The sequence below is a fragment of the Pantherophis guttatus genome, chromosome 4 (assembly GCF_059756535.1).
Source record: "Pantherophis guttatus breed Tessera chromosome 4, ASM5975653v1, whole genome shotgun sequence".
Taxonomy (NCBI): Eukaryota; Metazoa; Chordata; class Lepidosauria; order Squamata; family Colubridae; genus Pantherophis; species Pantherophis guttatus.
This window is the reverse complement of record NC_142066.1, coordinates 120,806,429-120,818,986: the sequence shown is the minus strand read 5'-3', so window position 1 is coordinate 120,818,986 and position 12,558 is coordinate 120,806,429. Positions and strand designations below refer to the sequence as shown.

The 12,558-nt window shown below is 35.2% G+C and overlaps 1 protein-coding gene across 4 annotated transcripts in view; it reads left to right on the top strand.

Annotated features, from left to right (window-relative positions):
- DNAH11 (dynein axonemal heavy chain 11) overlaps positions 1-12,558 on the top strand; it is a 179,008-nt gene that overhangs the window by 8,793 nt on the left and 157,657 nt on the right. For 3 of the 4 annotated variants that reach the window (XM_060685695.2, XM_034402384.3, XM_034402386.3), the window contains 7 exons: positions 764-960; positions 3,726-3,915; positions 5,665-5,764; positions 7,065-7,276; positions 7,799-8,032; positions 9,540-9,707; positions 11,350-11,466. In XM_060685695.2, coding sequence (XP_060541678.2) covers positions 764-960; positions 3,726-3,915; positions 5,665-5,764; positions 7,065-7,276; positions 7,799-8,032; positions 9,540-9,707; positions 11,350-11,466 — 1,218 coding nt within the window. The remainder of the gene's footprint in view (positions 1-763; positions 961-3,725; positions 3,916-5,664; positions 5,765-7,064; positions 7,277-7,798; positions 8,033-9,539; positions 9,708-11,349; positions 11,467-12,558) is intronic. The other variant, XM_034402387.3, reaches the window with a different exon arrangement.

The window sequence follows — 12,558 nt, the reverse complement described above, 5'->3', positions numbered from 1 at the left end:
AAATGAGAATTGGAAAGTAATGTTACTAAGAGTGAATCAAACTTAATCCTTTTCTCAGCTAAACCAGTCTGTAAATCATTTTTAAATCAGATAGAAAATTCACAACAGTTATCTTTTTACTCTGTTTTCCCAATCAGTGTTACTGTTTTAGGGTAATAGATGGCAATTGTTGAGGTGATAGGGTAATTATTTTATGGTAATAGTAGAAGTGATGGAACCTCATATTTTGTCTGAATCCATACTTATTAGCGAGACCAAATGGAAGCTGAATATAATGTGTCTCTCTTCATATGTATTCTAAAGACATGGTATACCATGTAATGGATCTGATGGTTTTGTGTTGGCCATAAGAACACTGATTGCTGTTAGATGATAGTACAGCATAGTAGGTAACAGTTTAGTATTTGCAAACCTGTATTGAGTTTCCATTTTGAAATATATTGAAGCCACAAGATTATCAGTGTATCTCTCTATATAAGAATAAAAACAGAATACAGATGAACAAATGTAAGCCTCTTTGGTGTAAAGTTATAAAATACATAATGCAAGGATAGCCTGTTTCTTAAATAGTCTTCCTGTGAGTTATCAATGCATAATGTTTCATTTTAAAAGTTAACATAATTGCTTGAGGTTGTTTAAGAAAGAAAATTGTTTGAGGGTGTTTATGAAAGAATATAACAACAAAAATTAAACAGAACTTCAAAAAGAAGGTAAGTTTTAATGATTCTTTATATCACTGACATCCTGTTCTTTCTGCTACTAGGTTGTAGTTCCTGTTCTTTCCAGTAAGAAAAATAACGGATCTTGGCCACATGTTATTTCCCAGGATATGGAGCGACATATAGAGATAATTAAAAATAAGACCTATGTTATGAGTGGAATTGTGTCTGGGAAAATTCTTCTTCCTCTTCCAACAATTGCAACAAAGACTGATTTGCAGGATATGTGCACTGAAAATAAGTAAGGAGTGTACATATATATGTAATGGAATGTGTGAATGTCTTTGGGAATGGGGGGAAAAGATGCTACCTAGGAAACAATCAGACAAAAGAAGCAGGAGCCTTCCAATGGCTTAATAGAGAAAGAGACTTGGGAAGGACCTGGTCTAATGGATCAAGCAGTTAAAGTGTAAGCAGAAAATTTGTGCATTGAAAATTTCAAGATTCTGTTAATATAATATCATAAGAAAATAGAAATAATCTAAAACAGAATCGTAGGGCTGGAAGGGACCTTGGAGATCCTCTAGTCCAGGGGTGTCAAACTCGATTTCATTGAGGGCCACATCAGGGTTGTGTTTGAGCTTGGTGAGGGCGTGGCCAGGTGGGCATGGACATGGTGGGCATGGCCAGTTCGATGTTACTCGTGTTGGGGGCACTTGTGGTGGTCTGGTTGGGGCTGGGGGATCCACTTTTGCTAGTAGTTTGTTTTGCTAGCACTCTGTCAGGGAAAACAGAGCTCAGGGGCCCCTGCGTGGTTCCCCCCCCCAAGTTCCATTTTTGGCTGTGATGGTCTCCTGCAGACCTCTGCCAGTGAAAAGAGCCACCACGTGCAGCCCTCCCAAGCTCCGTTTTTGCTAGCAGAGGCATCGTGGGCCAGTTCTTTGATGTTTCCAGGGTGACCCCACAGGCCAGATCTAAGCACCCCATGGACTGGACCTGGCCCCCAGGCTTTGAGTTTGACACCCTTGCTCTAGTCCAAACCCCTGTTTGAGGTAGGAGCCTTAATTGACTGCCAATCAAATAGTTTGGTCTGCTTTTGAAAACCTCAGTGCATTCATTACTCCAGGAGGCAAGCTATTCCACTGACTAATTGATCTGACTGTCATAAAATTTCTTCTTACTTCTAGATCGGATCTCTTTTTAACGAACTTCCACCCATTACTTCTTGTTTGGTGTCTTAGAGAATAAGTCAATCTCCTCTTCTTTGTGACAGCCTCTCAAGTACTGGAAGACATTTATCATGTCCTCATAATCCTCTTTGATAGACATATGTCTCTGTTTCTGTCTCTCTCTCTCTCCCTCCCTCCCTCCCCTCTCTCCATATCTATCTATATAGGGATAAGGTGCCAATCAGTGTTATTAATGTAATATCAGACAAAAGGATATTTACATGATTCCTTGGATTTTGTCAATCACAACTTCCATGGTCTTCCCAGTACACAAACACTAGGATGGGCAACAGAACCTCTTCTTTTTCTTTTCTTTTTTTTTTTTAAGTTTTTAAAATGGCCCTAGGTGTTTCAGGATGTTTTGTCTTGTTCTTCAAGGACAGATTTCTGGGAATATTCAGGCAGCATCTGGCAGCCTAGGAGGAATCCACCCACCACTAGCTGGGTGATATTTTTGCAGCCTTTAATCACTTCCCTTATAACTGAATTCTGTACTGATTGACTTTTTTTAAGGCTATGCTAGCATTATTATAATTTTAACTGAGTACAGCAGTTGGGTTGTTCACTGCATAGAGTCCTAGTTGATTGGAGTTGCAATCAGACTTGATACCCTGAAATACCATAAGTAAATAACCAAATGCATCTATACTGATCCTCCAATGAATGCAATTTATTAATAATGCTTCATTTTAAAGGTTAGATTATTTTTAAAAATTAGAAAACTTTATAGACTATAAGATAACTAGTGGCTACGGAAAACGACAGGTATATATATTTTAGTATCAGAGATGATTTGCTTCTTCTCAGTGTCAGTTTTTGGATACACAAGTAGAATGTGCAGTTGCACCTACCCTTTATTTAGCCACTATGGCAGAATTCCTGGTTGGATTATTCTTGGATCAAAACCAGCACATTTCTTGATATACTCTTATAAGAATAAGGAAAATAGAGTTATATTAAGGATAAATAAAAGGGAAGCATTTGTTATATGAAAGAATGGCTTGACTGTAGAGTTGTTATATCCACATCACAAATCCAATTGACAGAAGACCTTGACTTTAAGTTTGATTTTCAAAGTGCCCTTGTAATGCTAATATCATCTCAGAACATATACTTTATTTATCACTGCAAACAAAAATTCTCTTTATTCAGGGAACTTTTAAAAAGAAAACATTGGAAATTGCTTAATTTGTCAGTTTAACATGTAATTTGTCAAGTCGTGTTAAGCAGTACCATCTATTATCAGATCAGAACCAAATAATAAAAGCACAGCACAGAATATAGTGCAGTTAGTTTCAGTGTAACTTTAAGCACCTCTAAGCATGATTCTAAGTGTGGTGGCTCAGTGGCTAAGATGCTGAGCTTGTCGATCAAAAGGTTGGCAGTTTATTTATTTATTTGTTAGTCATATTTCTATGCCGCCCACTCTCTGAGGACTCTGGGTGGCTTACATCAAAGACAGTAAACAAAATAGCATATTGCCCCCAACAATCTGGGTCCAGTTCAGTAGTTCAAATCCTTAGTGCCGTGTAACGGGGTGAGCTCTTGTTACTTGTCCCAGCTTCTGCCAACCTAGCACTTTGAAAGCACATTAGAAAAATGCAAGTAGAAAAATAGGAACCGCCTTTGGCGGGAAGGTAACAGTGTTCCATGTGCCTTTGATGTTTAGTCATGCTGGCCACATGACCACGGAGATGTCTTCAGACAGCATTGGCTCTTCGGCTTTGAAACAGAGATGAGCACCGCCCCCTAGAGTCATGAATGACTAGTACATATGTGCGAAGGGAACCTTTACCTTTTAAGCATGGAAAAATCCTTTATTCTCCCTATTTTTCAGACAGAATTCCCAGACAAGGTCAGTACTTCATGAAATAGAATCAATGGTTATCAAGTGGTCACGCCAAATAAAAGACATTTTGGAAAGGAATACAGTTCAACCACCTTTTGACCAAGTTCACCCAGATCCTCAGAGTGAACTTAAGTTTTGGAAAGAAAGAAAAGACAATCTCTTATGTATATATGATCAGGTAGGTAGCTCCTACTTCAATGATAGTTTGTGGCTGTTTTTCAATAATATGTACTGGAAGAGAAAGTGAATATGTTAATTTCTAACCAACAGATGAAGCATCAGATACAAATTAGTCTAACAATGGTTGAAAGCATTCTATAAATGAATGTTCTGCTTTTATTGCAGCTTACTTAGATTTGTATATAGCCTCACAATGTATTTATAAATAAATTATATATACATTTAAAAACTGCTTCAGCCAAGGTGATTCTAAGCAATGTGGAAAAGCAAGAGCTGCAACTAATAAGTAGTAACCATAATAAATTAAAGTAATATACAATAAACAACATTATAAATAATTACGATTAAAAATATATTCTTGGCACCAGGAGTTCTACAGCACCCATAGCAGTACAGTTTTGATGACTTTCTAGTAGGCCATAAAAAATAAGATCTATTCACTCATTTTATAGTATAGGAAAAGAATGACATTTCCTAGTAGTTTCAACATCAACATTTACAAACATCCTATCTGTTCTATACATAAAAAAAACATAGCACTAGCACTTAGACTTATATACTGCTTTACAATGCTTTACAGTCCTCTCTAAGCAGTTTAATGCGTCAGCATATTATCCCTAACAATCTGGGTCCTCATTTTACTGACCTCAGAAGGATGAAAGGCTGAATCAACCTTTAAATGATCAGAATTGAACTGGCAATAAACAGTGAATTAGCCTGCAATACTGCATTCTAACCACTGCACCACCATGGCTCTTAACATCTATTAAAGGACAATATAACTTTCCCATTTTCTTATCATGTTGACTAAGTGAATGGCCACTACAGTTTTCTGCATTGGTGATGATAGATTTGAAATAACATGTTATGGATAGATCATCATGTAGAAGATCTCTCTATGTGGCTGCTAGGAGTCAAAAACAACTTGATAGCACAGTATCGATTAACTATTATTCTCAGCTGCATTCTCGAAATTGGCAAGAAACATTACCAGACATTCCTGAACATGTAGCTTGGCTTAGCTGGCTTCAGTTCATCTAGTGCAGGGGGCCAAACTCACGGCCTGCAGGCCGGATGTGTCACTTGTTGGCCATGCCCATGCCCAGTTTAGCATAGGGGGAAAAAGTCACGATATGTCACATGATGACTCTGTGATGACACGAGTGTGACACCCCTGATCTAGTGGCTTTCAGACATACAATATGGCACAAATAGATAAGAATCTTAATTGAAATGTCTTTGAATATTAGTCTTTATACTTATAGTCTTACAAACAATTAATTGTCTTCTATGAAAGTAAGGAATGTAGATTTCCTCATATACCCCATGGATGCTCAAATCAATGCTGATTTGCTGATTGCAATCAATCTGTTTGGTTCATGCTAGGGCTTGAATAATTTTGATAAAACTAATTATGTCCACAGGGGCCATAACAGGTGAAATTGCATGCTTAATTAATTAATTGATTGACAAATAAGACTTGCAGGAGCAAGAATTAATGCAATAACAATCACTCAACCTTTTTGAGGTAAAAGAAAGCCTTTGTGGCCATTTATCTTTCCAACTATTTCTGCTTGAGAATAGTCAAAGACTTGAGCATGCTAGAATGACTGGAATTTCATTTTTAGATTTGTGTAGGGCCGTTTATGAAACATGATTGTTTTATCTTTTCAGAGTCTTTTTTTTTAATTCACACTGCTATGTGGCAAATATAAATATATTTATTAAAGATCTTTTTAAATTCCAGCTTAGGAGCCCTATTATCCAAAAATTAATTGGAATCTTAAAAATCAAGAAGAGCAGTTATTATCCAACTTTTCAGGATATTTATAAGGATGTAGAAAATGGTAAGGTTTCTTTGAAATAAATTTATATTTTATATAAATGGATAAAATGTATCAACTCCATATTCTTTTTTACTGTAACACAATAATTTTGCATTAAAATATTGCTTTGGGACTGGGGTGAAATGCTTCAGGTTCAGACCGGATTGCCTGATCCAGTAGCGATGGCGACGGGAGAGGGTGGTTCAGAGAACTGGTAGCAAAAATCCCTGTGCGCCCCCCCCCCCCCATGCCTAGGTGAACCGTGCGATCATTAGAGGCTTTTAAAAGCATTTTTTCTACAACCTCTTCAGCTAAAAAAATGCTTTTAAAAGGGAAAAAAAAGCCTCTGATGATCATACGGCTCAGCTGGGATCATCAAAGGCTTTTAAAAGCATTTTTTTTCTGCAACCTCTTCGGCTGAAGAGGTTGTAGAAAAAATGCTTTTAAAAGTAAAAAAAAAAAAAGTTGGCCAAACCCACCCAATCACATTACCCCCACCCCCACCCCTACCGCCACCAAGCCACGCTCACAGAACTGGTAGTAACAAATTTTACATTTCACCACTGCTTTGGGAGATACTCTTATTAATACTTATGCAATATGTCATACTTTACTGTGTTACAGTCAGATATTTCCCTACATACATATAAAATTAAATTAACATATAGTGTTTCTTGTAAACATTATTTTGAAGCTGTTACTTGCAGACAATCTATTTCTAACATTAAAATGGTTTTAAAATGTTTTTCTCATTTTTACATATTGATTAAATGAAATGTCAATGGAAAATCATTAAAATACATGTTATTTTTATAAAGTACTGTGCTCCAAAAGAACTAAGCGGATGATTCATTTTCATATTGGTCTTATTAGGCAGAACATTACATCATTGTCTTTTTTTTTTAAATTTGAAAAAAAGTATACTAGTTTATAGCTACAAGTTAACCTTTCGTCAGGAAAACTGCATTTAGAATTTTTAATATATTGTCATACAATGTTTGCCAAGCAATTGGGCCAACTACCAAACTTGCATATATCAGAAGACAGAATATTGTAGTTATTTTGTTGTTGCATCATAGGACAGTCTTTATGATGCCAGTTTAGCAGGATGCAGACAATTTTATTTTCCTGTCCTTGTGTTACTGGAGACAGGTGGAACAGGGACCCTAATGGTTTCTGAGTAGCATCTATGACCAAGTTGATTACCATCCTTAGAAGATCATCATTTTCTTTTAAAAGCGAATATGGCTAAATACACTACATACTCCAGATTGTATTAGGGATACACACTACAAGTTTTAATCCTTTCTTTCTTCAACAGCACTTATTGAAGCCCAAGATATTGAATTATATCTTAAAACTTTAGAAAGACATATTCAGTTTTTTCAAGAGACCGAATTTCCAGGGATACATATTTTGATTCCTCCTCTGTTTCACACCATCTGCCTGATCTGGAGTCATTCCAAATTTTACAACATGCCAGCACGAATCATATCTCTACTGCAGGAATTCTGCAATCTGTTCATTCATCAGGTAGTAACATTTTAAATACCAGGATAAATTGAATGCAATGCACCCTATTTTTATATGAAAGTGCCTAAGGATTAAAGTCAGGGAAGGAAGGAGATTTACTTAAATATATCCTTGTTTTCAGGGACAAGCACCTAGAAAAGGGATTTCCCCTACATTATTGCCAGTATATGAAATCAAATTGTTTAAGAGTTGTATCCAGCCTCCACTCCCTAGACCTCTGCAAGGTTGGGGAAGTGAAGAAATGTGCATTATGATACAAACCGTGTAATTTAGGAACTTGCTCCAATGATGAGAAACATAAGGATGGCAAGCATGAAAGACTAAGACTGGCAAGATAAAACTGAAATCTATTTTCGTCACTTTTTTGTGATAGATGTCTTAAACACCATTCTTTCCAATTTTAGGAAGAATTTACAACCTACCTTTATAACTAGATATTTTAAGAAGTATACGAATAATAGCACATTGTTGCATTAACCATTTATATTTTTAAACATCTGATTGCATTATTCTTCGCCCCAGGCTACATTGTATCTTTCACCAGAAGATATTATGAAAAGGGAAGCAGAAGAAACTTTGGAACAAGTACAAAGTGCTCTTAATACTTTAAGAAGTTTTAAGGATGCTTTTTTTAATGAAAGAAAACAAGTGGCAACTTATTTCACTAGCAGCCAAGAAGTTAGATTTTGGGATTTTCAACCACAGATGGTATTTTCCAGATTTGATATGTTTTTAAATCGCCTGGAGAAAATAGAGGTATTATTTATCATTCTATCCACTAAAATTACAGTTGGAGTATGTTTCTGGAAAAATTATGTAAAATTTCTGTAACGATAACTTAGCTACTTTTACACAACAGCAAGGAAGAAACCCAGAAAGAGAAGAAAAATTATTTACAATTACAACTCCCAAATTTATAAATTATCTGTATGTATGTGCATAACTAAATCATATGTATATATTTTCTTTTAATGCTAGAGTCAGGGCTTTTTTGAAAAAGTCCATTAATCCAATAGCAAAAATATTAGTATTGCATAGGGTGCAGCTTTCTTTAATTAAATGTTACTTTTATGGTATCTTTACCACCTTGAGTTATTTGTAAAACTGAGTAAAGACTGGATCCAAATAAATAAATAAACTAATGAATAAATGAATAAATAGATAAATAAAATTAATACATAAATAAATAGTTTTGTCTATATAATCCAGTTAATGGATATGCACCAATTTAGTAGGGAAAAATAAGAACCAGGGAGCAAATAATTGGTTCCTGACATATTGTATACACACATACACACATAATAAAAGGAGATCTTAGGTGGACACAAAATGCAGAAGATCCAACCAGGTTCATAAAAGCCTGATGGCTTACAGGTTAAAGAGTTATTCCCCAGGACTGTCCCCTGCCCAGTTTTATTTCACATATTATCTACGTATTAAGGCATAGATTTTATTATGACAATATGGTAGAAAGTCCATTATGCCCACATATACCTTGCATGTTGTATCCTGTTTGTAGAAGTTATATCAGTGACAGACTTGATCCCATAAAGCCATCATTATAGAACAATTTCTTAAAACCAAAGTAATGGCAATTATATTCTGCCAAGCCCTGCACAGCAAGTATCTAGCCACAGATGCCAGGATGGTCCTATTCTATGCCAAGAAGTCTCGTAGGTATATAATAACATGATCCTGGTCAAAAACCAATTTTAAAAGTGTTATGGTAGTCTCATTCAAGTTTCAAAGAAAAGGCTCAAAGCATTCTAGGCAGGTGTCAAAGACTTTGTTTCTGAATATAACTATCTGGTTCTTGGCTATCAGAAATCTCTTCCCAGAAACTGGCACGCTGCCATTTGATTCTGTACATAACTATAAGACACCCTTGCAGATTTTAAAGTCTGAATATTGGTTTGTCAGGATCTAAGATTGTAAAACTGGGACTGGAGAACATTTGTTTTTCTAAGGTCTGAGAATTAGAACCCAGTTTCTCAGGACAGACTCACTTTTTTGATTTTGTTCAAAAGAATGCTCTCTCTCTTTTTATTTATTCTGTAATTTCCCTCTCCCCTATACACAAAGATAAGCTGTGATAATTAAGTCCAAAGATCAAAAAATGGAAATTTAGTAGTTGCCTTCTAAATGACACATTTATGCAAAGTTATGACCCAATCAACATGGGTCAAAAATATTGCCTACTTCTGTATCAGGAGATACACTCTTTAAACATAAGTATTGCTAATGATTATTTTTATCTTTTCAGAATATTTTTGTTACCATGCTTGAGTTTGAAAAGTTGGAGAAACTAGAATTTGGTGGAATCAAAGGAAAATGTTTAAATGCTCAAATATGCAAATTGAACGAAGAATTTATCGAGTCTTGTAACACTTTTAAAGAGAAAACATATGACCCCTTAGACTACAACAATATGGTAATCTTTCATGTAGCATATTGTTTGTGCCATTTTTTTAAATTTAAGAAAGGTAAGTTGTGAGGTATATTGTAAAAATAAAGTTGATTATAGTTAAAAATTGATCCAAACATGAGAAAAAGTGTGAAAAGTTTGAATTTAGAAATTCCTATCAAGCTGAGCTTGAATTTTTTAACTATCATTATTTCTGCTGTCTTTTGAACAACAGTCTTTCTTTATTTGATGCCTATATTTTAGTTCAGTATTTCCAGTAATGGAAGTAATGGATTACTTATACTTCCTATACTGTAGTCCAGTATTTCCAGTAATGGAAGATTACTTAACCTTTTAATAGAAGTGGTATTTTCTGTTAATGACAGAGGCATTTTCCCTGAGCATATATTTCATAGCCCATATATAATAATTTCTATTATACATAAAACTTGCATATAATATTCTGACCTTTGCAATCTTGATGTTACGGCCTGTACTACCCAAAGTTTCTCTCCACCTACTAGTGCCAAATGTCATACCTTGAATCCAGAGATAGGGGTAGGATGGGTTTCAGTCACAGTCAAGATGCACTGGGCTGCCAACCTCACTGCACTAGTTGATGGGGCAAATGACCTTCCCAAACTGCAGGTTTGCACTACACAAGCCTCCCCATGGTGTCCCAGTTTTCTTTTTGACCCCTTTTAAAAGGTCTGTACATAGGATTGCAACTTCGATTGAAATTGTTTTTCCTCTTCTCTAATTTAATTATTGCACTGCATTTGCATATTCAGGAAAATCACTGCTGTGATCCAAAGCTTTTGATGATGCTGTTGTTTTATCAGCAAATCACAGCAATTGTGCAATATATTCAGAAAGATTTTTTTAAGGGAACACTATTTAGTAGAATTTATTAATTTGATGTAATATAGCACAATTACTCTTACGCTACTTGTTTGATTTAAAAGCTAATATAACTGAAAATAAGGATGGTTGCTACAATTTAAAATTAGAAGATTAAACAATAAAGCTTGATACAACTTGCTAGAAAAATAACTTGATATCAAAAGATAAGCAAAGTTTATTACTGTTTGGCTAATTCAGGTTATTTCTCCAAGAAGAACTGTTCAGATGTAATTCAGGTATACAGTATATCAAGAATAGTGCTAAGTTATTTTTGCTTGTAGAGTTGATGTTAGGAAACCCATTTTCAGATGTTGATGTACTTTGCTTTATTTAACATGAGACAAGCCTGGCTTGTTGAATTTAGGGATCCTCCTATTTCTTTTAAGAGAAACTCAATACATGGTGTTCCAAAATACTGCAGCTATAGTTAGGTACCTGATTTCCAAGCACAGCTTTTTTCTCTATGTGAAAAGATCAGGGTAGTACAAATATTTTAAGGCCTTTGGTAAACCTGACTTTTTGGAATCCTGGATACTGTTCTTATTGTCTCCTGAAAATGTTCAATGAGCATTACAAACAACTTTATTCTCCCTTTGTCTTCTCTATTCTTGTCTGGTAGGAAGTTAAAGGAAACAGAATCCTTAACAAGTTGGCACTTACTTTCTAATTTAATAGTTGTTATTTCTTTACATCCTTTATTGATTAAATAATGCAATTCTTTAAAAAAAATCTTAAACCTATTTGCTATGGATTTTGCCTTCTACAGGAATTTGAAGAAGACTACACTGATTTTAAACACAAAAATTTGGAATTTGAAAGACATCTTGGAGCAATTTTTTGTGTGGCATTTCTTGATTGTTCAGGTTTGGAGTCAGCATTTAAGGTAGTTACATGAAGCATAATAAATGAATGTCATAGTTTTGACTGTCAGTTTTATATTAGATTAAATTATTATTTTACACACACACACACACACACACACACGCTCTGAAATTTTTTTATAACCATGGGAATGGGTGTATTTTTGCAATAATTAATTAGTATAGTATAGTTTATTGAATAGCCCGAAGGCCTTTTCAAACAAAACAGAAAAGAAAAAGGGAAAAAGATAAAACAGTTACAAAAATAGCAATCTAAAAATATATGATAGATGACATTAAAATTTTACAATATCAAATTTCAATAGCTAAGTTGCCAAGACTAGATAACCCAAATAGGATAGCTCCTCTCTAACTGAGCTCATCTTCCTTACAATCGATAAAATGTTTTTTGATATAACTGGCTCGTATTGCCGTTATTCTTTTAAGGTATCGAGTGATCGCTCTTACCAGGGGAGGAGAGTCAGCCCTCAAAGGGATGGAAGGGTGAAGAAATTTCTTTAGATCCTCAATTCCAATATATTCTGCCTATTAGATGTACGTTCAGGGGGATGGACTTAATCTTAATTAATGTATATATCGCTCCATTTTCATTCCACCTTCTAGGAAGGGATTTGTGGGATGAATTAGATTCAGTATTAGCTACCTTAAAGGGACGCTTTCCCCAAGCAAAAATTATATTAGCTGGAGATACTAATGCAAGACTAGGTCCCTCAATGAAGAGCTATGCTAACCGAGGCCTGGTACCAACTGGTTACTTTTATAATGAGTTCACTTGGTCCTCAATGGACAAGAGGACCAATAAATATGCCCAGAAGTTAATTTCCCTGCTGTTTATGAATGATATGCAAGTACTTAGTGGCTCGAGTGAGGGGTATATATATCCCTATACTTTCTCGTCCAACAAAACCTCAACCTCTATCGATTATATCTGCACTTCCTCTAGTTTAGTACACCATTTTTCAGAAGTAAGAGCTATATTTAGAGAGGAAAGTGACCACTTTCCCATCACGGCTCTGGTTTCACTCTCTTCAGAAGTTAGGCCTCATTCAAGAGAGGAAATTGACATCTTAGCAAACGCCCGGGTTTATAACTAT